This window comes from Stegodyphus dumicola, chromosome 8, assembly GCF_044657685.1.
Source record: "Stegodyphus dumicola isolate Sdum_Otavi_A_Nest chromosome 8, ASM4465768v1".
NCBI lineage: Eukaryota > Metazoa > Arthropoda > Arachnida > Araneae > Eresidae > Stegodyphus > Stegodyphus dumicola.
The window spans coordinates 108767616-108793600 of NC_140775.1; the positions used below are offsets into that span (position 1 = coordinate 108767616).

Genomic DNA, 25985 nt, shown 5'->3' on the forward strand with positions numbered 1-25985 from the left:
GCAATATATGTATGTCCCTATACCCTGCCGTTGTTTCAGCAAGTTTATCCAAATAGTGGTAGTTCTCAGTTTGGCATTTTTAAAAACCAAATTCCAGAATTTTTTTTTTTTTCTTTTTTAATTAGATGGCTCATGTAATAAGTTCTCTATTATCTGCATTGACATAATGCATCTACTTTTTCTTCTATGTAATAAATGCTATATAGTTTAATTCATCACAAAGAGAGATATTTTCGTATAATCTCAACAATTAGTTTTGACAAGAGTTGCATTAATAATTCTCTAAGGGTTTTTTTAATTAATTAAGTAATATTATTTTTATGTGTGTGTGAAGGAATCAAATAATCATTCCTTTGATCCTTCTCCAGTTTATATTTGTAGATTGAATTAGATTGAGATCAGGATTTTCATGGTAGCCAAGCTTTGTATGCAAATAGCCTTATGCTGGCTGAGGCCAGTCTTTCTTAGTTTGAGTTCAGTGAAGTTTGGCATTATCATCCTGGAATTCTTGAGTTCAGAGAGAAAAATCATTGATGGAGTATGATGTTCTCTAACTTTAGGGTGCTTATGGTTAGTTTATTACTACATAGTGCTGTTCAGTCTAGTTCAACCCTCCCCCCCCCAAAAAAAAAAGATTATACCTTTTCTGTCTGAGACTTATGCAATGAGTATAATACATAAACACTCTAATGCTTTATATAATTGTCTTCTACCCTTAAAATGCCCATCATGTTGCAAAAATATAAATTTATATTATTAAACCATATAATCTTTTCTTGCCACTCTAAAATTCAATCTTTATGTTCTTCAGCAAATAAATATTTTTGTCATTGTTGCCTAACTTCCAAAGTTGTATATGTGCTTCAGCAAAAAAGTAAATCAAATGTGTATAAATAAATGGTGATGATAATAATTAAGTAAAAACTACTCATCTGAACACCTGCTGTAGCTCTAGTATACTATAAAAAAATAATAAAATTATTTGAGTAAAACTAAAAAAAAAATTTAGAAAATGTCAGATGTTAAAATAAGTGGTAATAATGAATAGAAATGAATTATATAAGTTCTTTCATACAGGGAATTACAGATTGCATTACAGATAGATTATAAATCACATAAACAGTGACTACCGAATGCAAATGTCAATATAGATATTGCATACTGTTACATTTAAGACCAGAGTATTTGCATAATGAGAGATAATTTAGTTCTCTATCCTGGCTTAACTTCTTTCCCATATTATTATGTTTCTCTAACACCTATCTGGGATTTAACTAATCTTAACTAGCTTGCTTACAAATTTAATTGAGGTGTTACTTCAATTCCTTAATTGAAGTAACACCTCAATTAAATTTGTAGTTTGAGTTTTCATCACTGAAATAACTCTCAAACAAACAGACACAAATATATGCCAGCCTTAGGTTTATTCTACCTCACTGCTTGTGAGAGTTAAATTAAAATTATACAGGTACTCTTCTGTTATCAGGACCAGATTCAGAAATGTATGTATATATGCATGTATTTATAAATGTATGTGATCATGTATACGTGTGTGTATGTCTTTACATATGTATATATGTTGCATATACACATTCATACAGACATAAATTTCTGAATCCAGTCCTGATAAAGAAGAGTACCATTATACAACTCAAAATTACCAGTCATTGTAGCTGGCTGAAACACAAACATTCTTTAAAACTGTTATAATTTCAAACATTCTAATTTGTTTTAACTGAGGCTACAATATCCCCTAAGACCAGACTTTTAACTTGCAAACCATATCTATCTGTGTGCTTTCCTATCTACTTCGAGACCAAGGGTGAATTAACTAAGACAGACAAATGCCATGGCAGGCAGCATCGGCATGAATACCAAAACTCTCATATACAGTAATATGCAGCTCTCTACCGAAAAATTGTTTGTCTCTCAAATGTATATAAATTTTAGAATAAGTGAACCTTATGGTGAAATATGGCAAATAGGAAAACTTTTTAATTAAATAAGCATGTAGTAAACTCAATCAAACAATATATAAGCTCAAACTGTAATGTGAAATTCAAACATAATGCCACAATCGTGTTACTCAGGTGGTTTTAAAGTGAAATGCTCTTCACTTAAATAATGAAATAGATTCAGAAGAATGTATCTTAGCAACTAAAGCTTTTAGTTTGGTGGAAATCTGTATATTAGCTCTGTTTGTTCAGAACTAGCAAAAATGATTAAAAATGCGCAAAACATTCATGAAAAACTACTGACATTTACCAACTCAAATTCTTTCAGTTTTGCGATTGCTATCAAAGTAAATGTACAGACGATGAGCATATATATTTCTTTACAGTATTTTTTAATTTTCATTGCTTTATTTATTTTTGTGATAAAATGGAAAATTATGTCTTAACTAAAAGGAATACAACAGAAAAACTTTCATTAATTCAAGGGTAAACAGCATCCAAGCACTCATGATCAACTGGGTATTACTGTAAATGAGTTTTTTTTTTTCCAGTATTTATATTGCAAGTACAGTCAAAAGTCGTTAATCTGGACACCCATAATCCGGACCTCAAAGCTACAAATTTTCTGCGCATGCATCAACACATATTGCGTTGACGCATGCGTGTAATACCTTTACGCATGCGCATATGTGTGCACACATGCGCGTTTGATGTATAACGGGCGGTATAAGCTAAAAATTATCTAATTATCTATTTCAGTTAATGTTGCAGATTACATTGTTCCTTAATCTTCGAATTAGAATCGGCTTATTATTTTTTGCAGACTGTTAGAGCAATTTTATAAAAGTAAGTTGGAACTTTGGATTATGTCAAATAGAATTTCCGATGCTGGATCTACAAAGGGAAAGCATGTTTCGATGTCCATCAAACAAAAAGTGGAATTGCTGCAAAAAATGGATAAAGGCTCCTTTGTTTCTCTAACCATTCTGAAATCTGTTTATCAATTTAACACTGCTCTGTGTGGAAGGGGGGGGACGTCGCGGCGCGCAATGAACTGGAAATTGATCTGTCAGCACTATCCTTATCTTCAGAGCAGATGTTTTTATTTTATTCGGCTTATAATTCCTTACTAAATGTAATATTTCATCTCGATGTACTCCGTCTTTGATATGATTTAAATCAAATTCATTGTCATTATAAGTATCAAGAATACACATCAAGTAGTTTTCAGGTTGCAATTTTCTAATTTCGACTATGCGTAATGTATGCTTTACGCATGTGCGTTGTGAAAGAAATGTTTAATAAAGTAAACAAATAAATATTAAGCTTTTTTTTTTTTTTTTTTGTAAATTTTGTTACCCTTTAGATAATAATTGCTCTTTATTTCATAAATTACGGTTTCATATTTTTAATTTTATAATTTCTGCATGCCATCTTACCAGATTTAAACTGATGATCAATAATCTGGAAAAACCGAAAATCCAGAATCGCCGAAGTCCCGACGAGTCCGGATTAAAGACTTTTGACTGTATTATATCAGAATTACTATGTGCAATGTTTGTTAAAAATTTAATATAAAGCAGTACACAGGGAATATGTATATATGAAAGTTTAGAAATTTCAAATTAATTTAATAAAGTATTAAAGTTATGCAGTATTCTATGAATTTAATTAAATAATAAAGAGATAATAGTTAAATAAAGAAAACAGTCAGTCTTTTAATCGAAAGTACATGTGTCAAAACTGAAACAAAAACAATTCAATAAAATCTCTGTAATATTATCTTTGTTATACATATATATATATAAATTTAGGCAAATATATTCTTTTTCTTGAGGTTTAATAGTGTGCATTATATGTATTTAGTTTTTAATATTTATTTTTTGATTTCTTCAGAGAATAGCATTTTCTAAAAATTCAATTTAAGGTAATGAAGGTTCTGTTAAATATGTGCACCTTTGAAAATAAATATATTGTTCTTTTATTCTGCCATTTTGCAGTGTTGCTGAAAACAGTTTCATTTAAGAAAGCAATTAAAGGCAAACAGATGCCATTTTTGAACAGTGCTATGGTGAGATTTGTGCATGATAGAAATGCAGTGATGACTTCTTTTAGTAACCTCCAGAAGGTTAAAAGCTGTATATTACTTCATATATGGGGTGTATGCAACAAGTTTTATTTCTCTCACTTCTTTATTTTATAAAAGGTGAAGAGCTTCCGGACATTTCTTTTAATTTAACTAAGGCAGAAGAAAACAAACATTTGCACTGAAGGGTCATATACTCTATAATTTAAAGTTAATTACTTACATATTATTTGAAGAATGATATTAGTTGTGTTCCTTTTCACTTTTGACATATTCTGAGATATATTCCCAGATGATACTTATATTTGGTTAGTAAGAATGTAATCGTTACAAGGGAGTAGAGAAAAGCTTCGGAAGTAGGAAAAAGGTCACATTTTAAATGTATAAAATGTAAGATATCTCTAAAATGTAGCGGACAAAAATTTTCTAATAAAAAAAAAAGAATAAGTTTTAAAAATTAGTTAAAATGAAAAAATGTACATTTTTTTCTCTTCAGGTTTATGTGTTTATACATACAAATAAGTTTAAATTTTCCTTTCTTTAGTAATAAAGGTATGGATGGCTCTCATTTCCAGAATTTGAGGACAAGGAGTATAGCTGAAATACTGAAACATGCCATTTTCAGTTTTGATAATACTTTAATTGCATCTGTTGGTGAATCATCGAAAATACAGGTAATTCAAATCAATGCATTTTTTAGTTTGCATGCATGTTTGCTTATAAAATTATTGAATAAAATGCATTAGCATCTAATAAATACTTAATACATCTAATAAATATGTGACTCTTATTTCTATATTCCTAATTATTTTATATTATATCTATTTTATATTATTATTCTGCTTTAAATTATTACAGTTGATTTCGGTTAATCAGACCACATCGGGAGGCTGATCCGAGTACACGAACATGTCCTATGTTGTAAGATGGACATGCTATATGTAGCAGACAGTAAATGTACGTGTAAATCATGTACTAAAATGTAATTATGACCTTTATTGTGCGGTACACATGTATGGGGAACATACATGTAAAAAGAAGAACTACATTCGAACCTTTTTCATTAAGAAAATTAATTTAGAAACAAATTCTAAGAAACAATCTCCACGATACTCAGCATGCGAAGCACAATAAAAACAAGTACTTACCAAGTTCCAATCAGCATTTGAAGAACTTATCCAATGTGATCTGACGCGTTCTCTTGACAAATTGCAAGTGAATGAAATCGCAACAAACGTCTAACGCAGCAATGGGACTGCTTTCATTTTCCCCCTGCATGAAATACCGATGCGAAGTTTCAATGCATTTCCTCGCATCCTGTCTTGTCACTTGCACCAACTTATTAGCGGCACCATCTTCCAATGCTGTCGTGTGTTTGCTGCAACTCGAGCAAGGATAGCAGCATCGTAATCTTCATTTTCATCGTAGCATTGAAGCTTGTTGTCAGTGGATAAAAATCTTTGCAATTTTGTACCTGTTGAAGTTCCATATGTCCGTCGTCATTTTCACTTTCAATGAGCATGCCCACATCCATCTCCAAAACCAAGTGCTTAAAGCCACAGTGAGAAAAACAGTTCTACATTGTCTTCCTGCTCACTTTTCGCCAGCTATCAGCCACAAATGTAACTGCTTGTAAGATATTGACCTTTGCACTGACTTCGCTGGCTTTTGACTATGAGGTCAGCAAACTTTCTTCATTTTCTTCAAGGATGTAATTTACCAACCTTGCATGTAAAGGGTCTTCAAATTTGTGATGATGCCCATGTCCATCAATTGGACCAAAGCTGTGGTCCTGGGAGGTAAAAATTCCAGTTGGATCTTCTTCAAGCAATCTAAATGAGGATGTGCTGCACAATTGTCAAGAACAAGTAACACTTTTCTCGACTGACGTTGTAGCTCTCTATCCCAATTATTCAGCCATTCTTTAAAAAGTTCAAAGGTCATCCACACATTTCTGTTCGCACAATACACAACTGTTAAACTGTCCATCTTAAGTCCTTTAAAGCGGCAAGGCTTAGTGCTTTTTCCTATAACCAGCAGCTTCCTCTTGTGCGTTTCTGACATGATCACAAGACAATTACGTGATCCATCGCTCTTTTGGAGCCAGAGAGTGCAACATGTTTGTAACTTAACGAGCTGTCCGGTGTAGCGCGATAATACAGCCCAATTTCATCAGTATTTTAGATATCATCTGCTGAAAAATTTTCAAGAAGCTCGGGCAGATTTTTTTGATTTCCATATTTCAGCATCTGCACTATTAGCACTTTTTTCTTGCCATGTGCTTTCTTGAATTTTATGTCATGTTTAGATTTCCATTGACACAACCAACCATCTGTAGCTTTAAAGTCAGCATGGTCCAGCTTTATAGCGAGTTCTTCTGCTTTGTATTTTAACACTGGGCCACTTACTCGCACAGCTCGTCCAGTAACAATGGCAAACCATTCATTAAGAGCCTCATCGACGTCTGGATCCTTGCCTTCACGCTTCCGTTTTTTGGAAGTCCCTCCTCGTCCTTCACATTTTGCCCATTCTTCTCTCAGCTCATTCTCTTGTTTTATCAAGAGCAAAATTGTAGTGTTTGCCAATCCGGTAATTTCCACCAACCAACGCTGACTAGCGTTTCGCGGTTGTTGCTTGATCTTATCCAGGAAACCAATTTTTTTAGCTAACGTCAAGTCCCATTGTTGCATTTTGGCAGGGAAGACAAGAAACGTGCACAGTTCACTGTCTAAAGTGGTCTGAGGAAACCTTGGTGTTTCGGGGTCAAGATGTTGAGGTCAAGAGGGAGATAAAATGCTCGCCATTCAAAGCTTCGGCACTAAAATCATCCCCAAAAGGTGGTGAAATGATAGCTTTCTCGTGTAAACTTTAATCATGATTGACAAGCGGGAATTCCTTTCAGGTGGAGCCGGACACTTTATTGTTCATTTTCTAGAAAATCGGAGACTATATAGGACCAATAACCTCGCTGGTGGCTACTGGTGGCTCTGTTTTAAGATAGGTCAAAGAAAATGGTGTATGTGTTCACCTCCCACTGATTTTGCTCTTGTCATGCTTTTTAAGGTATTCCTGACCTTTGATAAAGCATTCTCCTGGGGATCGCAGCTACATATCCTCCCATATGTCGCGGACCACCTGTACATCCGCTGTACATGGCCGATTTGTAGCTTCTGTTTCTTATTCGCTCTCACGTTTTTTCGTTCGATTAAACGGAATTTTGATCCAAGTAGGCGAATTATATTAGGCTTATGTACATAGGATTTCTTTCGGTTCTTTAGGATTCAGTCCGAAAAAACGGCTGGTCTGATTATCTGGTGGTCCAATTAACTGGATTCGATTGTACTTTCTTCTGTGCAATACTAGTGGCCAAGTTGCACAAACTGCTGAGTACTGGTAGCTTGATCTGCTTTTGAACCCATGGTCATATGGCTGTTTTTCATTGGTTTTTCCATGTTGAATGTAAATATGAACCATTTTCCTTTAAATATCATCTACTAAAGCATTGCTCCCCTGGATGTGCCTCTCCCAGGATGTCTGCAGCTTTGAGATATCTTGATGTCTCTTGGGATTCCACAATCCTTGAATTTCCTTTCCGTGAACTTGCCATCAATTTTCCTCTTCATCTTCTTGGTTACTATGTTGATTTTTATTCTGGCAAAGTGGTGAACATCTTCTAAATATACCTGCAGATCATCTAAGTACTGCATAGGTTAAAATGGTATGTTAAGTGATTGTCCGAAGCGCAGGTCACAAGGCAAAATGAAGATCATGGCCAGAAATGTTTTGTGATGGAGAAGTTGCTGCTATGAAAATCACTTCTGTGCGATAGTAGGAATAATGGTGATTTTTGGGCCCTGATCTCTGGGATAAGAATAGAGAGAGATGGTCCAGCATTGTGTGATTAAATCTCTCTACCATGCCTTCTGCATAGTTCTTTTAAGTATTGCAGAGTGAATAAGAAGAAGCACTCCAAATTGTGAAATATAATTTTCTGTTAAAACTTTTGCAAAGATTGAAGTTTCTTGATCAGGGATGGTATAAGCTTCTGGCCATTTATTAAAGTAATCAATGACAGGATGTACTTGTTGCCCTTAAGTATACAAGGTAAAGATCCTAGAATATCCAAAGCAATCTTTTTTAATGATGCTTTTGCACTGTAGAGGTGTAGTCTTCCTCATGTATGTGATGCAGACTTTTTTGAGCTTCTAAAGGAGCATTCAAGCTTCCATGTACATCAATGACAGGATTTGCACCACTTGTCTACATCTGACTTGGCCTTGTTCCAGAAAAAATGTTTGTGAACTTTATGAAGTATTTTCATTACACAAGAATGACCTCCAGTAGATCTATGGAGTTCTGACAATACACTAGGGACTCGAGATCTGCCATCTAAAAGTCTTTCTGTCATTTCTTGCTTGCTGGTTTTCTTTGTTCTTATCTTTCATTAATTCTATTAATAGTCACATTTCAGGATCTTTATTTAGAGCTTTTTAAATTAATTGCTGCTCCATAGATCAACTTCTGATGTTACAGAGTTGGTGTTGATTTGTCTGATCATTGGGTCTTCAAAGCCATATTTTCATTTGGCTTTCAAACAGTGTTTGCGCTTTTCTACACAAGGCTTTGTTGAAAGTACATTAGCTTTTCCATGTACCGTATATACCCGCATATAAGTCGACCCCCCCCCCCCACTTCCGAAATCGATCGAGAAACTTTGAAAAAAATTTTTTAAGTACTACATTTATTCAGAATCATCTGAGAAAAAAATGTAAATATACGATAAAAAATACCTTGGTAAATAAACAAAATCAAAATCCTTCAACGTCCGATTCATGGTCAGATTCGCCAAACATTAATCAAAACTTACTCTAGTTAAAGTATGAAACTCTGTGATTAGTTCGTCACATAATTTAAGTCATGAAATTACTTCAAGTAAGTGACTTATTTGATAAGTCGTCCAATTTGAGTGCAGGAAGAAAACAACTGCATTATATAATGAAATTTTTTAACTTCCGATTCTTTTAATTTTTTATGGCCCTGCGTATAAGTCGACCCCCCACTTTGAAGTCTTTTTTTTTTTTTGTCCAAAATATCTCGTCTTATACGCGGGTATATACGGTAAATTCTTTTCCAATATAGAATTTCCATGTTTCGTTCCTGTATCCATCTAACCACCTACCCTCTGGATATTTTAAAGTAAGCAACCATCTTATGAGTCATGATAGGTGCTCAAGAGTAATTTACAACTGTAGAGATAGTGGTGGAAATGTTCTAACAGCTCTATTTTGATGACACAGTAACTGCTTTCGGCTTCGACAAGCCTTTACTAAAATAGTAAAACATGTTCTTGGCCATCAATTCCTTGTTAAGGAACAGCTCATATTCCTTCAGTACTGTCGTATGTATTGGGAATAAAGTTGTATTTAGATTTATGGACATAGGAATTAAATTCAGAGTGTCTTTCAAGGTTTAAATGCTTCTTCACGCTCATCTGTTCCTGGAAACTTTTGCTTTGCTTCTTTGTGGTTTGAAGGCTATGCGATTTTAGAGAAACATTTGATTATAAGTACAGATACTGAGAAAGCTTCTTAACTGATGAATGTCTCGAGGGTGATATCAGTCTTTGGTGGAGATGTATGATCTCTCTTTAAAATAATTTATATTTTGATGGATTGAGTTTTGGCTTCTGTGAGCTTCTATAGCACTTTTTTTTTTAATATTTCCCAGATGATCTTCAAAAGAGCATCATTGAGATATACTAGCTATGCTTCATTTGACAATCCTTTCAAAACTGTCTCCATTAGGAACTCAAAAATCACTGGAGCATTGGCCAGTCCAAAAGCCATTACTTTAAACTGAGTTCTTGACAGGTAGTAAATGCAGACCTTCTGCTTGTTTTTACTTTCTTTTTTTTCACTTGCCAGTAGCTACTATTCAAATCCAAGATGGAAAACCATTTGTTCCTTGCTAACATATCTAAGGTATCTTTTGATTTTAGTTAAAGGGAAAGTGTCTTTCTTTGTAATGTCATTCAGACATTTATGATGAACTAAAAATCACGTGTAACAGTCTTTTTTCCTAAATAAGACAATAGGTGATGCCCAAGGACCGGATAAAGGCTGAATAATGTCAGTGTTCTGCATTTCCTTTAGAAATTTTTTGACTTCTGATTGAGACATGATTGACTGTTTTGCAAAAGGAAGATGCAGAGAATGTTCTTTGATAAGTGGATGACTTCCAGTGTTTATCACATTTGTGTGATCAACATGACTAGATAAAGTTGAGAAGATATTTTTGAATGCTTCTATTAAATGACACGTAGTTTTAATTTGATAAACATATAGTTGCAAGTTTTTGAATTCAGATGGTTTTTTTTTTTTCTGATCGACGAAACTTCGCCCAATACATGTTATGAGAGAACCTTAAGTTATGTTCTTTCCTTTTGTAAAAGTATGTGGCCTGTCACTTGTATTGGTGACTCTGACCAGCACATTTCCTTTTGTTTAGTCTACTAGAGCAGCTGCAATTGAAAGTCCCTTTCAAAAGTGTACTTTTTTTACGGAAATCTGTAATTTCCACACACAGCTTCATGAAAGTTTCTTCTGTATCACTGATAATGCATACTGTTCTGGAAGGAATAGTAAGATTAATAAATAAATAGATAAAATACCATATCAGTTTGAATAATAAATAAATAGATAAAATTCCATAGCAGTTTGAATAATAATGAATAATCATGAGCAAATAGCAGCTAACTTCATCTTCATGCACTCTAAACATTGTCAATTATTTTTGATGTCTGAACAAAATCCATTTTTCTTTAAAAAGTTTAAATCTGAGGATGCATGGATCTGTCATATCCCCCACATAGACAGTATTCTGATAAACAGAGAATGTGATTCATTTTTCCATTCGCCGATATTTTCTCTCCACTTACAGTTTGCAGATTTAAAGATAAAGCTGTAGGTAGAAGGTAGCTATTCAAACTCAGGGCAGGTACATCACAGAATAATCATATTTGCACATTTGTTGATGTCTGTTATTGTATGGCAAGGGTATCAGTTTATTTCTTCTTCTATAGAAGAGTCTGGGATTTCCTCTGTGAACTGATGATATTTGTAAAATAGCTGAGTTTCCTGCTTTTGTCATTTTCTGTTACTTCATATTTTTACTAAGTTTTATATGCATAGCTATCTCACTGAAGCTTTCCTTGAATGGAAAAATAAAATTCTTGCCAAACAACAACAACAACAACAAAAAAAAAAAAAAAAAAAAAAAAAAAAACCATTCAAAAGCCACACTAAGTGGCAGTGTTTTTATCAGAGTATTTACTTTCAGAGTATTTCAAAGTATTTACTTTGAAAATAAATTTATTATGACTACAATAGACTAAGCTAACAACAGTTTCACCATTATTTGCAAAAAAATTTATCATCAGCTTATTAATAACAAACTTTACCAACCTATTACTTACAAATAGATTAATTCCAGTGAAAAATCTATTATTAACCGTCTAAGTGGTATGACTGCCTTTATCTGGTCATGAGATTTTTTATCTTTTGGTATATGTTAATTTATAATTTAAAATATTTTGCTTCCTTTCTTTCTTTAATGATGAAATCTTAATGAACTGAAGTTTGTGAAAACAAAGACTAAAGTAACTAGTTTTACAAATTTAACTATTAAATGTGGTTCACTACAGGTCTTCAGGAGCAGATCTAAAACCTGGACCACCCAAGGTTAATAAACTTCAGTCATTCCACAGAAAACTAAAAATCCATCCATAAACCAGTTTTAATAGTTTTCCAACCTCTATACTCTTTCCAGGTTTCATAATGATCCCATTAAATTATGTTTCATTGCCAGTGTAACAGTCAACTATTAAGAAAGCCAATGATTTTTGTTTTATTTGCAAACTTTAAAATATCTTTCAACTTATAACCATCAGAGTTAACAAAAATTGCAACTAATTTATTAAAATCATCAAAAAGAATTTTATTAAAGACATAACTGTTTTGACTTTGAAATCTCTATACAATAAAATTTTCAGTAGTGAATTGCCAAAGATGAATTTTCTGAAATTTATTATATTATTAATTAGAATAAATGAATTATTTTTTGTGATGTATGCTGTGTAAAAAAAAAAAAAAAAAAAAAAATTGGACAGTTCTATATCTTTAGTTCTACTGGCCCAATTGATGAAATTCAAATTGCATTCTTCATGTTTCGAAAGCGCGACTTAGGATATATACAGTCAAAAGTCGTTAATCCGGACACCCATAATCTGGAATGATCTATAATCCGGACCTCAAAGCTACAAATTTTCTGCGCATGCATCGCATTGACGCATGTGCGTAAGACCTTTACGGCTGCGAATATGCGTGTGCACGTGTGCAAAATACATTTACGAATGCGCATTTAATGTATAACGGATGGTATAAGCTAAGCTAAAATTATCTAATTATCTATTTCAGTTAATGTTGCAGATTGCGTTGTTCCTTAATCTTCGAATTGGATCCCGCTTTTTATTTTTTGCAGACTGTTACAGCAATTTTGTAAAAGTAAGCTTGAACTTTCGATTATGTCAAATAGAATTTCTGATATATATTTACTAATATGTAAAGGATCTACAAAGTGAAAGTATGTTTCAAAGTCCATTAAACAAAAAGTGGAATTGCTGCAAAAAATGAATAAAGGCATATCCTTTGTTTATCTAAACTTTGTTTATCTTTAACGCCGCTGCAGGCAATGATTTGGAAGTTGATCGGTCAGCACTATCTTTATCTTCAGGGCAGATGTTTTGACAGAGGTTATTGAAAACGAAAAAATTTCAATTGACAAATTAGTCGGTATTCTCGACACAGCAATTATAGGACTTGAACAGCGGAACTTTGTAACTGAACAAGAAATTATGTCTGTTTATAGAATTAAAGAGAATGTATTATCACATAAAAAACGAAGCAACTTAAACAACTTACATTGAAAGAAATGTTTAATAAAGTAAACAAATAAATATTAAGCTTTTTTTTTTTTTTTTTTTTGTAAATTTTGATACCCTTTAGATCATAATTGTTCTTTATTTTATAAATTACGATTTCATATTTTTAATTTTATAATTTCTGCATGCCATTATACCAGATTTAAACTGATGATCTATAATCCGGAAAAATCAATAATCCGGAATCGCCGAAGTCCCGACGAGTCCGGATTAACGACTTTTGATTGTATTAGATTTACATATAGTACTATTCTAACAAAGATATTGTGACATAAAATTGAACTTTTTCCAAAATAACATACCAATTTTTTTTACATATTTCGATTCTATGACTCAAATTATGCCAGACTGCCAAATTTTGTAAAAATCGCATGAGCAGTTTTTAAAACATTAGCTCTCAAAATTTTATCTTCTCAGTTCTATTCTCAGTTTATATTCTTTAATTTGGTATATATTTATTAATATCTTTTTTTTATGAAACGTTTTTGGTTCTTCCTTTCACATTTCGAAATTTAAGTTCATTCCAAATAAAATTCACCCATTTTTTAATGTTTAATTTTTTCACCCATGTTTAATTTTTTTAATTTATATTTTTTAAATAATTTTATAACCTATAAAATTTTTACCATCATCTTAAAGTAGGTGTATTTCTAAGCATACTTGCAAAAAATTAGATTTTTTTATTCAAAATTTTCTAAGATATACTTGAATTTACAGATTTTCGCATTTTGAAATTTGTCATCTTTTTTTTTTTTTTTTTTGAGCGATAGTAACACCAAATGTAGTTTATGAATTTTGTTGCAGTGAATTGCCACAGCTATTTTTAACCTTAAATTTCAAATAAATTTTTGCGGAGAATTAATTATATGAATTTTTTCCCCTCAATGATGCGTAATAAATATTTATTAATACTATATGAAAAGCTACTTTTTTTAAATTACGGATGATGTTATTCAAATTTTTAATCTTTTTTCTTTCTTCCTTTTTTTTAAATATTTGTAAGAGTAAATTTTTATGTTCGCTGTGTTATCGTCTGCTACTTTACTTTAACTTCATTTAAATTGAATTGTCTAAAACTGAGAAAGTTTGTTTGATGTTTATTTTCACAATGTTTTTAACAAAGCAGGACATTGACATGTCCCAACTTTAAAAAAAAATATATATATATATATAAATTTTTACATTAATCCTCTTAGAAAGAATGTTTTAAGTAGTAATTTTCTCTTGTGTTGTAGATAATATAAAAACATGTTCTTTATTATACAAATTATTAGGCTTAAAAACTCTAAATAATATGATTTAGATTGTTTGCACCCAATATAAGAATCATGCCACTCAGTGGTACAAGATAAGTGCTGCTGGAGTGGTTTATTTTTCTTATTTAACAAAACTCTTTTAATTCAAATATTTATCCTTTTGACTTTGCTTTAAACTTCATTTATAGTTAAAATGTTTAGAAAATGAAAAGCTATCTTCAGCTGAAACACATTTGATGCAACAGATATTTTAAAAAATTTTACAATTGCAGATTAAATTGAAGAGCAACTGGTTTTCGACTATATGGTTGTATAAATTTAAAATACATCATAGAACATCTTATCGTATCATAAACAACACATCCCATGTTTTCTCAGTCGAATTATTTGAAGCTTCAGGAATTTATCCAGTGACGTTATAAGGTATTACTCTCGCCTTCTTAGTGTGTCTACAGGATTTAGCAGTCTCTGCATGCTCGATGCGTATTTGAGAGGTCCGTGGTTCAATTCCCAGCTAGGGCATTGCTCATTTTTCATTTCCCCTGCTCCCCTCCAAAAAAACCTAATGTCTCTACAGTAGCGCCCGAACTAAAAGGTAGTGAATGATGATTCTTCACCACCAGGATTTGGTGTGTGGGTCCCCTAATCCCCACTCGCCCTTTAAAAGGGGGGGGAGTATGTAAGGTATTTCTTCTGCCTTCTTAGCGTGCCTTCGTGGTGAAGTGGTCTGCACACTCGGCACATATTCGAGAGGTCCGTGGTTTGATTTCTGATGATGTCTTTGCTTATTTTTCAAGTCTCCTGTTCCAAAAAAATCCTAACGTCTCTAAAACATATATGGATATCATCTAAAGACGTTTTCCTCCTTGAAACCAGTCTTTCCTTTCATCTCATGACTTCAAAATGCTTATTAGCCATTAAAGACTGATAAAGGCTCTGACCAAATACTGATGAAATGGATTGAATTGGATTATTACATTACGGCAAAGCAGGGCTATCTGCCTAAAAGAAAGGGTGCCTTTGGGAAGAACTTTCTAAGGGAAACTAGCTGGCATACATGTTATACGTGAGAAAAAATGCGAAAACACCCATGCAACCAGCCTGTTTGCCGGGATTTGAACCCTGGAGTGAACTACCAGTGTTCTGTGACTTTACCGCTCGGCTATTTGTAGGCCTTTATGAAATGGAAGGTGATAACTTTATTTAAAATGAATGTCAGAAATTCCAAGATGTTTCGAAAAGTTGGATGCTTTTTAATATACTTACAGAATACCTGAAGAAAAAAAGCAAGCCATTAAGAAGAAAAAATAAATTTTGCATAAAATTTAGTTTTTTTTTTTTTTTTTTTTTTTTTTTTTAATTTAACACTTTTTTAATCTTATGATGTTTGATTCTTGCGATTTCAAAAATAAAATATTTGACTAAAATATGAGTAACATTTTAAGAAACTAAATGTAGGATGATAAAATTGTGTAAAGCAATGGCATATTGATAAAACTGTTTAAAGCAATGTATGCAAGTCATCCTAAGTTAAAAGGTCTATACATCTCTCTTATTTATATATCTTTTCTGAACGGAACTTTGAAAGGTTTGTTAACTGTGCTTTACTGTCTTTTCTCTCTTAATATATACAGTTTTCAAATGCATCGTAGTCTGGGTCACAAAATTTTTTCAAATGCATCGTAGTCTGGGTATTCTTGTGAAAGAAATGTAATTCAAATAAATAAAATCAAATTCTGGGAAATTTATATTAATAAATATATTTAAAATGCTCAGTTCGAATGAATAAATAGAAAATTTTTAAACAATTATCTGAAGAGACAATGCAACACAAACAATTAAAATAAAAAACTAAAAATTTAAAAATTACCTAAAATAATAAGGGTGACTAAAAAATATAGTATAAAGAAAACTATTTGAAAAAAATAAACGATGCGCCTTTTATGTAAACTACGCAGCTCGAATGAGTAAATAGAAATTTTTAAAACAATTATTTGGAAGAAACTATGCAACTTAAAGAATTAAAATGAAATTCAAAAAAGGAAAAAGTATTTAAAATAATAACAATTATATTAAAAATATAATATAAAGAACATTATTTGAAAGAAGGAATGATTGTGACTTTTTTGTTCCGTTTGCACACAATGTAAAAATGAAAATAGGTTGCCACATATTAAGAAGTTCGCCAAGTTATCTATTCTTGGCGCAAACTGAAAAAAAGCATCACAGAAATTGTTGAATTTCTCCATAAATTTTGCACCAAATTAAAAAACAATTAGTATTTAGGCATAATTTGAGTCGTAGAATCGAAATATGTCAAAAAATTGTTATGTTATTTCAGAAAAAGTTCGATTTTGTGTCAAAATAATGTTAAATAAAATGTTAGAATAGTGCTATATATAAATCTAATATATATTGCTTTCGAGACACGAAGAACGCAATTTGAATTTCGTCAATCGGCCCAGTAGAATGGGAGATATATAACTGTCCCATTTTTTTTTTGCAGTGTACCTTATTCTAGAACTGTATCAAAGAATGTGAGAGTCTTTTCCAACAAATTAATGACATACCATGTAGGTACCAATTATTTCATCAGCATTTGTAACTTATATTTATTTGCCAAAGAATTAAAATTTATGAAAAATAATGATAACTATATTAAAAGCAAATTTAAATGCACTTTCAGATACATAGACATTATTATAATTAAAAATGAAGTATTTTTAGAAAAGAATCAAATTTATCCTATTTGCTTAACCAGTTGAATCCATCAACAAATTGACTTCCTTCATTTAAGAATACTTTAAATTATTTGATAAAAAGAGATTTTTTAACTTCCAAACCATTAAGCTTATTAATTGGCACTCCAATATTTCCAGAAAGCTTATTGCTAATGCCATTAAAAATCAAATAAAAATAAAAATATTTGCACAGTTTTAATTAAAATATTTACAAAGTGAACTACAAATTTTTCTTTCCGCATTACAAGAGAATAATGTTCCTGAGCAATTTATTAACTTAGAACTTGTAGATCTTGGCATTAATTAAATTCTTTGAAACTAAACTTTTAAATTCTTTAAAATTAAAGTTATGAATGAAATCTTGACTTAAACCCATGGAAGGTAACAACAGACATTGTAACTTTTGTCTAGATGTAATTATTTTTTCAGGTAACCTAAATACTTTTATTAACAGGACTCAATTATTTTCAATTCTGTTTGCTACTGAAAAGAATCAGCATTTATGCTATTCCTTCTTTCTGTTTTCCTCTACCACTTTCTGCTACATAGTACAATCTTGTTTTATTAAATATTATTTAATTTGTATCGGATTTTAGCGAATGTTTACCACTACTCAAAAATCGTCTGCATAAACAGTTCATGTTGGCATGTTTAATCATATTTTGTCACACGATTTTTAGCATTTGAAAGGAAGAGACTTGCTTTAGAATGCTGTCTTGTGAAATTTGTAAAAAAAAAAAAAAAAAAAAAAAAAAAAAAAAAAAAAATTATTATTATTATTAAGTACAAGGTGTCTGAAATAGAACTATCATGCTACCAGATTAAAACTCTAATTTACTTCCAGCTCTGTAAGTCAGCTACAGAATGTCATCAAATTATGTATACAGCTTTAGGTACTAATGTTGCATTATATAATACTGTGAAGGTTTCGTACTGAAAACTCAAAAACAAGGACTATAACATTCAAGAAGCAGAGCACTGATGTTGATGAGATCCGCCTTCAAGAACTTGTGGAAGAAGATCAGTATGCAGTCAAATCAAGAGCTCCTCAAGGAGCTAGATGTTAGTGCCCTGTCCATTAGTCGCACTATTGCATCGTATAAACTTGACATACAAGTTCAATCGCTGAGTTCTTCATGAGCTGACTCAATTAGATAAGGACAGACGTGGTCAGGCCTGCACTAATCTGCTGGAATATCAACACAAAGTCAAAATTCTCGACCGGATCATCACTTGCTGGACGGGGTATAGATTTGATAAGATCCTAAGCTATTTGAGATATGGGGCCCTTTGTGAGAGATATGAGACATTTTTTTTCTTAATACATGGTATATAATACAATTTTTGAAGGTGGCCTCCAAGAAAGTGGGGGCCATAAGCTATAGCTTGTGCAGCTTATACATAAATCTGCACTGATCACTTGTGATGCAAAGTGGATTAACTTCAACAACACAGGCTGAAAAGGTCGTTGGTCTGCACCTCATGATCAACAGCTCAGCAGCATCCCAAAGCTCAATTTGACTAACAAAAAGATCATGCTTTGTATCTGGTTGGTTTGCCGTGGTATTATCCACAAACAATAGCTGGAAAAATAACTTTATTAAGAATGTTTTTTGTCTGAAAACTTTTGTTACAGCCAGATATTTAAAATAAAGTTTATTACATCAAAAATTAATTTTGTCTTCTCCCTGTTTACATTTAGATTTTTAAATTGAAGTTTTAGTGATTTAACTTTTTATGTACTTTTTTTTCATTGAAAGGTACTCTTTTCCAATATTTATTTAAATTTCTGTTCCCTTCCCCACTTACACATAATCATAATCCACTTCTTCACACTATTCCTTCCGTCCACAAATTGCATGGTAGTCACTCTGTTCCTTTAGCCCAGAAAACCTTATTTTACAATTCCGTTTTGTCACAGTACTTCAACTTAAAGTATGCTTTTCTTTGCTTCACCTTCTTTCATTGTTTATTTGACAAAGATGTCATCTGAATAATATTTATCATGTAAATTTTGTCTCGTATTTTGTCTTTTTAGTAATTTTATGTTTTTGAATATTGAATAATGAAGTTTTTTGTTATTTCACACCATTTTCCAGTTAGAATTGGACATATATATATTTTAACATTTTGTCTATATTTCTCTCTCTCTCTCTTTTTTTTTTTTTTTCGAGTTATAAAAAACATCTTGTTTTAGCTCTGTCCATATGTATTTTCTTCTAGTTAAAAACTGGTCTAAATTTTTGTTTTTACATGTTAGATTCTGTTTTTCAGTTATTGTCTAAGTAGTACTTTCAGAAAATATCGTTTTTTTATTGTTTTAATGCTGTTTTGAAGCCCTTTACAATGTTAAGGAGGGGATAATTGCATGATTAATGTCATGTATTGAATTATAATTAATTATTAAAATTGTTAGATATGTTTTAACATACAAAAATATTTCATTGACTTTTCTACATTGAAAAGAGACTAATTTTATTGAATTCGGCTATCCCCATGTTCACAAATGGATTCAAGAAAATAACTTTCCAATCCATGTTTCAACTTATTAGCTTTAGTCATGTGGTAGTTAGTACAGCTGCATTTGGTTTTTCTTTTTAAAATTAAGATAATTTTTGTATTATCTCCCTATGTATAATTTCAATTCTTGGTTCTGATTATTATATATACTTTTGGCTAATGGAAAGTCTGAAAAAGTTAAAATTATTTTTATATAAATTGCTTTCTCTCTCTCTATATATATGAAGGGATATTCCAGTTTTATTGGAATTTAACTCTGTTTTAATTTTTAATTTGAAATTAATTTAGATATGGTCAACTTCTTCCCATGAAGAAATACAGTCATTTACAGGCCATTCAGGTTCTGTCAACAGTTGTGCTTTTAATTCTGATGGGAGCAAATTAGCATCTGCTTCAGATGATGGAACTGTGAAAATTTTTAAGGTGGCAGCTGAATTTTCTCCAGGTAAGTCCTGATAAACGAATGTCAACTTTGTGAAATCTGCATGTTCACTTGAACTGTAGGAGCAGAAGTGAAGTGAAATCATAATAGTAATGAGCAAAGTTCTATAATGGTTTTAGATTATGAGTTTTCCATGCAAACTAATTTGTGATAGATGTAGATTGTAGATGAATACAGTGTAACCAAATTCATTTGTGCCCATTGTAACTTTATTCAGTTAAATACTGAAATATATAGATTACAGTCAAAAGTCGTTAATTCGGACACCCATAATCCAGACCTCAAAGCTAAAAACTTTCTGCGCATGCGCATAGGCGTTAACGCGTGCACGTAAGACTGATGCTAAAGCAAAGTTTAAAGTTTAAAGAAATTAAACATTTAGCAGTGGTAGCAATGATAGCTCCCTGAGTTATGTTGTGCAGACATTGAAGACAATAAAAGATTTTGAACTTAACAAATTTATTAACAATATAATAGAAAAATAAAAACACATAAAATAAATTTCAACAATATTAGAGTATTAGGCAAAACATAACATAATCATCATTCATCAAATATTTTTACCTGTACTCCAAAACACTGGCATTCTATACAAACAAATTTAAAAAAAAAATGAAAAAGTCCTAAATAGTGACTATGCCGCCTAAAAATAAAGCAGGCTACCCATTCCATAAGTTCATAATCAATGGTCAAGAAAACACCTTAAAAATTTAAATGTGAAACCACTTAAAACCGGCCTAACGCCGTTTGCACTTAATTCCACCCTCCTTGAAGAAACACGGACGCTGCCTACGGTAGTCACTCACAGGACAGCCCCCGGAACTGAAGAACTTCAATCTGGAACCATTATCTTGTAAACCGGAATCAAGGCATCCTTTCACCGGACTGCAGGCATCCTTTGGAAGGGGCTGGAAACCGCTCACACACCAGCCGGTAAACCAGGAACTAGAAGGATTGAGCCAGAGCGACGCGAGATACTTATGGCAGAAGTAGGAATGACGTCATCTCACGGCAACCAATCAGCTATCGGCACGAATCGGCTTTTCAGATAAACAAACGTAACATATACATACAAAACGTAACATATACAAACGTATACAAAAACGTAACATTGTTTCGTTTTTGCATCTCAATTAGGTTGAGACAGTCCGTTTTCAATGCAAACAGTGGCAGCAAGAAAAATAAGTAGAAGTAACTACTATGTTATATTAAAAATAAAGACTAAACTAAATAAACATTTCAAGGAGGAGAGATGATGCATTAAAAAAATTTAAAAATAAGCTATATTTTCCAACAAATGCCCCCCACATCATCATCTCCGACCTGAAAAAACCGAATGCCAGTATCTTTACAAAAATTCAAAACAAGAATAAATAAATATCACAATTTCATTCAGAAATTTTTAAGAACATTTTTCTTTGGGAAAATCTTATCCCATTATTCAAAAATTTTACCGTAGCAAGAAAGTCCAACATGTTACAAAACAATACAAAGTCATATATATGATATTATGCTCAATACATTTACCCAGGGCCCTGGTCACTCATACAACATTTTACACTATACAATTTTACATTTACCTAATATCCATCATATATGACTTATAACATATTTTTCAAATTAACAAAACTCTTAATTTAAATACACACAAAAACAAATTTCATAAGAAAATTGTTCCACAAAATTTTACCAGATTATGCTTAGTCAGCGGTTTTGTCATGGGATCAGCCAGATTATCTTTACTTGGGACATATTTTAAATCAAAAATTTCCCTGTTCAATAGATCACGAATGAAAAATAGTTTCACATCTACATGTTTTGTCCTTGAGTTTTCAATGGGTGATTTTGTAAAACATATAGCAGCCATGTTATGAGCAAACAATATTGGCCTCGAAACATAGTTACTTGCAATTTTAAACTGAATGCATTCATCCAAAATGTTTTTAAACCAAACTAATTCTTTTGCTGATTCAGTCATGGAGATAAATTCAGCCTCCATAGTAGATAAACTCACTCCCCTTTCTTTAAACGTACGCCAAGATACAGGTGATTCTCCCAACAAAGCTATTTGTCCACCAATAGATACCATATCATCCCTGCTTGAAGCAAAATCCGAATCTGAATATATATTGAGCTTCAGTTCCTTGCATACCAGCTTGAGTTTGTGCTGTCTGGTATTGGAAACGTACCCTAAAAGTTTAATTAATCCTTCCCAGTGAAACTTACCAGGATTGCTTTGGAACTGAGAAAATATATTAACAGCATAAGCTATATCCGGACGAGTACGATTGCCAAGAAACGATAGACATCCCAAAACATTTCTATAAGGATAATTCATCATTTCAGTCGTTTCTTCTTGTGTACTGGGACTTTGAGACTTTGAGTATTCCACACCTTTAACTATTGGAAGGGAAGTAATTTGTATTTTAAAAGACTTAAATCGATTAACTATGTCTTCTATATATAATTGCTGATGAAGATGACGTAATATTGTTTCGTTTTTGCATCTCAATTAGGTTGAGACAGTCCGTTTTCAATGCAAACAGTGGCAGCAAGAAGAATAAGTAGAAGTAACTACTATGTTATATTAAAAATAAAGACTAAACTAAATAAACATTTCAAGGAGGAGAGATGATGCATTAAATGGTTTAAAAATAAGCTATATTTTCCAACAAAGACCTTAACGACTGCGCAAATGCGTGTGCGCAAGCGCAGAATACGTTTTCGCGTGCGCGTTTTATGTATAACAGATGGTATAAGCTAAAATTATCTAATTATTTCAGTTAGTGTTGATGATTGCGTTGTTCCTTAATCTTCGAAATGGATCTGGCTTATTATTTTTTGCAGACTGTAAGAGCAATTTTATAAAAGTAAACTTGAACTTTCGATTATGTCAAATAGAATTTCTGATGCTGGAGCTCTCAAAGGACCTACAAAACGAAAGTATGTTTCGATGTCCATCAAACAAAAAGTGGAATTGCTGCAAAAAATGGATAAAGACATGAAGAAGGTGACAGAGAGGTTAGTGAAAACGAAAAAATTTCGAATGACAAGTTAGTCGGTATTCTCGGCACAGCAATTACGGGACTTGAACAGCGGAACTTTGTAACTGAACATGAAATTATGTCTGTTTATAGAATTAAAGAGAAAGTATTATCACCTAAAACGAAGCAACTTAAACAACTTACATTGAAAGAAATGTTTAATAAAGTAAACAAATAAATATTAAGCCTCTTTTTTTTTTTTTTTTTTTTTTTTTTTTTTTTTGTAAATTTTGATACCCTTTAGATCATAATTGTTCTTTATTTTATAAATTACGGTTTCATATTTTTAATTTTATAATTTCTGCATGCCATCTTACGAGATTTAAACTGATGATCTATAATCCAGAAAAATCAATAATCCGGAATCACCGAAGTCCCGACGAGTCCGGATTAACGACTTTTGACTGTACTAAATTTGTAGTTCCTTTATCTTAAGCTCATTGCTCATTGAAGAGCAGAGTGTATACTGTTTTTATCATTTTCTTTATATATTACATGAATATATGTCAGTTTTCCATTGAAAATCCTCCATGGAGATGAATCCCTTCTGAGGCAGATAACTCATGCCTGTTTTGTATAAGTGTCTAAGTAAAAAAGCAGACTTCTCTGATACGTTTGTAAAGCATGATTTCCGATACATTTAAACAAACATCTCTGTTTTCTCAGCACCATCTGTGTTGTTATTATTAATCTACAAGTGGGTGAGTATATTTTATTTATTTCTTTTCTTATTTTTGGAACCAATATGATATACTATAGTTAGCAATAAGTTTACAAAAGCTAATACAGTGGGCAAGTAATAGCTTAGTTATTTAAAATTTTAACTCGTTGAAATATGAGATTAATATTGAATGATCTGTCAAGACATGTTCTTGGCAATGTCTCATCATAAATCTGCTGGCAGCTGTGTTCAAATCATGCACTGTTAACCAAGCCAAGACAGAAATCTTAACAGTGCTGCTCTGGCATAAAATTACAAGCTCTTTTATAAAGATAAGTTTTAAACTTAAAAAGAACAGTCTGTATGAAGATGTTGGAACTTTTATACTGAGGCATACAATGTAGGTAAGATTTCTGTTTGCTTTATTAATTTGGGTAACTGACTAATGTTGAGACCTTTATGAAAATAATCATTCAAATGTGTCTGCCTTAGCTGAACACTAATCTGTGTATGAAGGTGCTTGCATCTTTAAGCATCAGTCTGTTATTCTGTTATTATAAAGCTAGGCAACTAGCAAGTTATTGCTACATATGAAAATAGTACAATAGAGATTTATGAAGGTTTAAACAACCTTTTTATTAAATTAAATTTTTACCAGAACCGTGGTATCTCATGCTACAGATAAACCACTACTTGTGGCTATGTAAAATAATCATTAATTCATACTTAAATTTAAATGTTGCTAAAAGTAGTCAAAGTCTATACAGTCAAATAAATAAGCTATAATTTGGCTCAAATAACTTTACCATCACTTAAGTTTAAAGCAGCTAGCTGGTAGAGAATACGAAAGCAAGGTAATTACATGTAGGTAGAGCTGAAAAAAATCTTGACAGTGGGGTACGAATGCCAGAAAACTCTCTCTGTCTAAAATCAAAAACCCTTAGCTTAAATACACTTAAAGCTAATTTGCATTCTAGTGATGAATATGAAAAAAAAAGTTAAAGTTGAAAATTATAATAACTGGTTAGTTAACATAAGAACAGTTTTCCCCACCAGAATTTAAGCAATTGCAAATGAAGGTTATTAATGAGCTATTTCAAGATTTTAAATTCTAAATCTAACAGCATGAGTTAACTTTTATAATCATCTAGTTCAGTGATTCTCAACCATTGTGCCATGCCACTTTGGTATACTGCCAAATTTTATGAATGCATGCAATAAAAATTATTATTTATGTGCTTATATGTAATGTGACTGTTCTCTTGCAGTACAAATTGTTTTCTTATATGGTACATGTGTGGTTTTCCTACAATTTTATCCCACTGAGAATACCCATACATAAGCGAAGTCAGGCAAGTAATACAATCAATTCTGACTTATTAGTGAGGACTGGCTGAACCAGTCCAAACACACTTTGGAGTTTTAGTGTTTTGATTAAAACACAGAATTTTTAATCCACATTCAACAGAAACCAAAACAGCAAATTTGAAATGTGCATGACTGTTACAGTTCTGAATTTAAGCAAAACAAAACTACACTCGTAGATAAAAAAAAGACGCACAAAGAAGGAGTTATCCGAATGGGACGAAAATATGTTTTTCTGTACATGTACAGAAAAACAAATGACTACAATTTGAGACAAAATGGATGATTTATTGAAGTGATAGAGCTTCACAAAGTGAAAAAGTCAGTAACGTGTTTGTCTACCTATGGCCCTTATGCAAGCAGTTAATCGATTGATAGAGGATGCGGATGTCCTCCTGAGGGATATCGCGCTAAATTCTGTCCAACTGGCTCATTAGATCGTCAACATCCCTAGCTGGTTGGAGGGCCCTGCCCATAATGCTCCGAACGTGCTCAGGAACATGTGATGAAATGCCTATGCATCGAAGAATTTGAAGGGAGCAAATGTCATCAAGTTCTTTTACAGCTGCATACCATAAAGTTGATAAATTAGCATGTAGTAATTCATCCCACTTGATTCCAAGAATCCATGTATCTTGGAATATGGTTTTCGCAAGGATAGTAAACGGTAAAAAAAGTCCTAAGGGATCATAAAACTAGCAATGCAGTGGAGTAACCATCCCTTTGTAAGTGGTTTGTTTGTAGAAACACAGAGGGAAGTCTTGAATGCATTCTTCAAAGTATCAGAATTTTTATTCCAGCCAATACCTAAGACAGTTGTTTCCGTTTTGTGAAATTCTTCATGTGTTTGTAGTACATCTTTGAGTTTCAAAGAGTTTAGCCCATTTTTCCATAGGCAATTTCATTAGAGCCATTAA

The 25985-nt window shown here is 32.1% G+C and overlaps 1 protein-coding gene across 4 annotated transcripts in view; it reads left to right on the top strand.

Annotated features, from left to right (window-relative positions):
* LOC118202361 (apoptotic protease-activating factor 1-like) overlaps positions 1–25985 on the top strand; it is a 311048-nt gene that overhangs the window by 106670 nt on the left and 178393 nt on the right. For all 4 annotated transcript variants that reach the window (XM_085822252.1, XM_085822253.1, XM_085822254.1 and 1 more), the window contains exons 6-7: positions 4586–4715; positions 19845–20001. In XM_085822252.1, coding sequence (XP_085678378.1) covers positions 4586–4715; positions 19845–20001 — 287 coding nt within the window. The remainder of the gene's footprint in view (positions 1–4585; positions 4716–19844; positions 20002–25985) is intronic.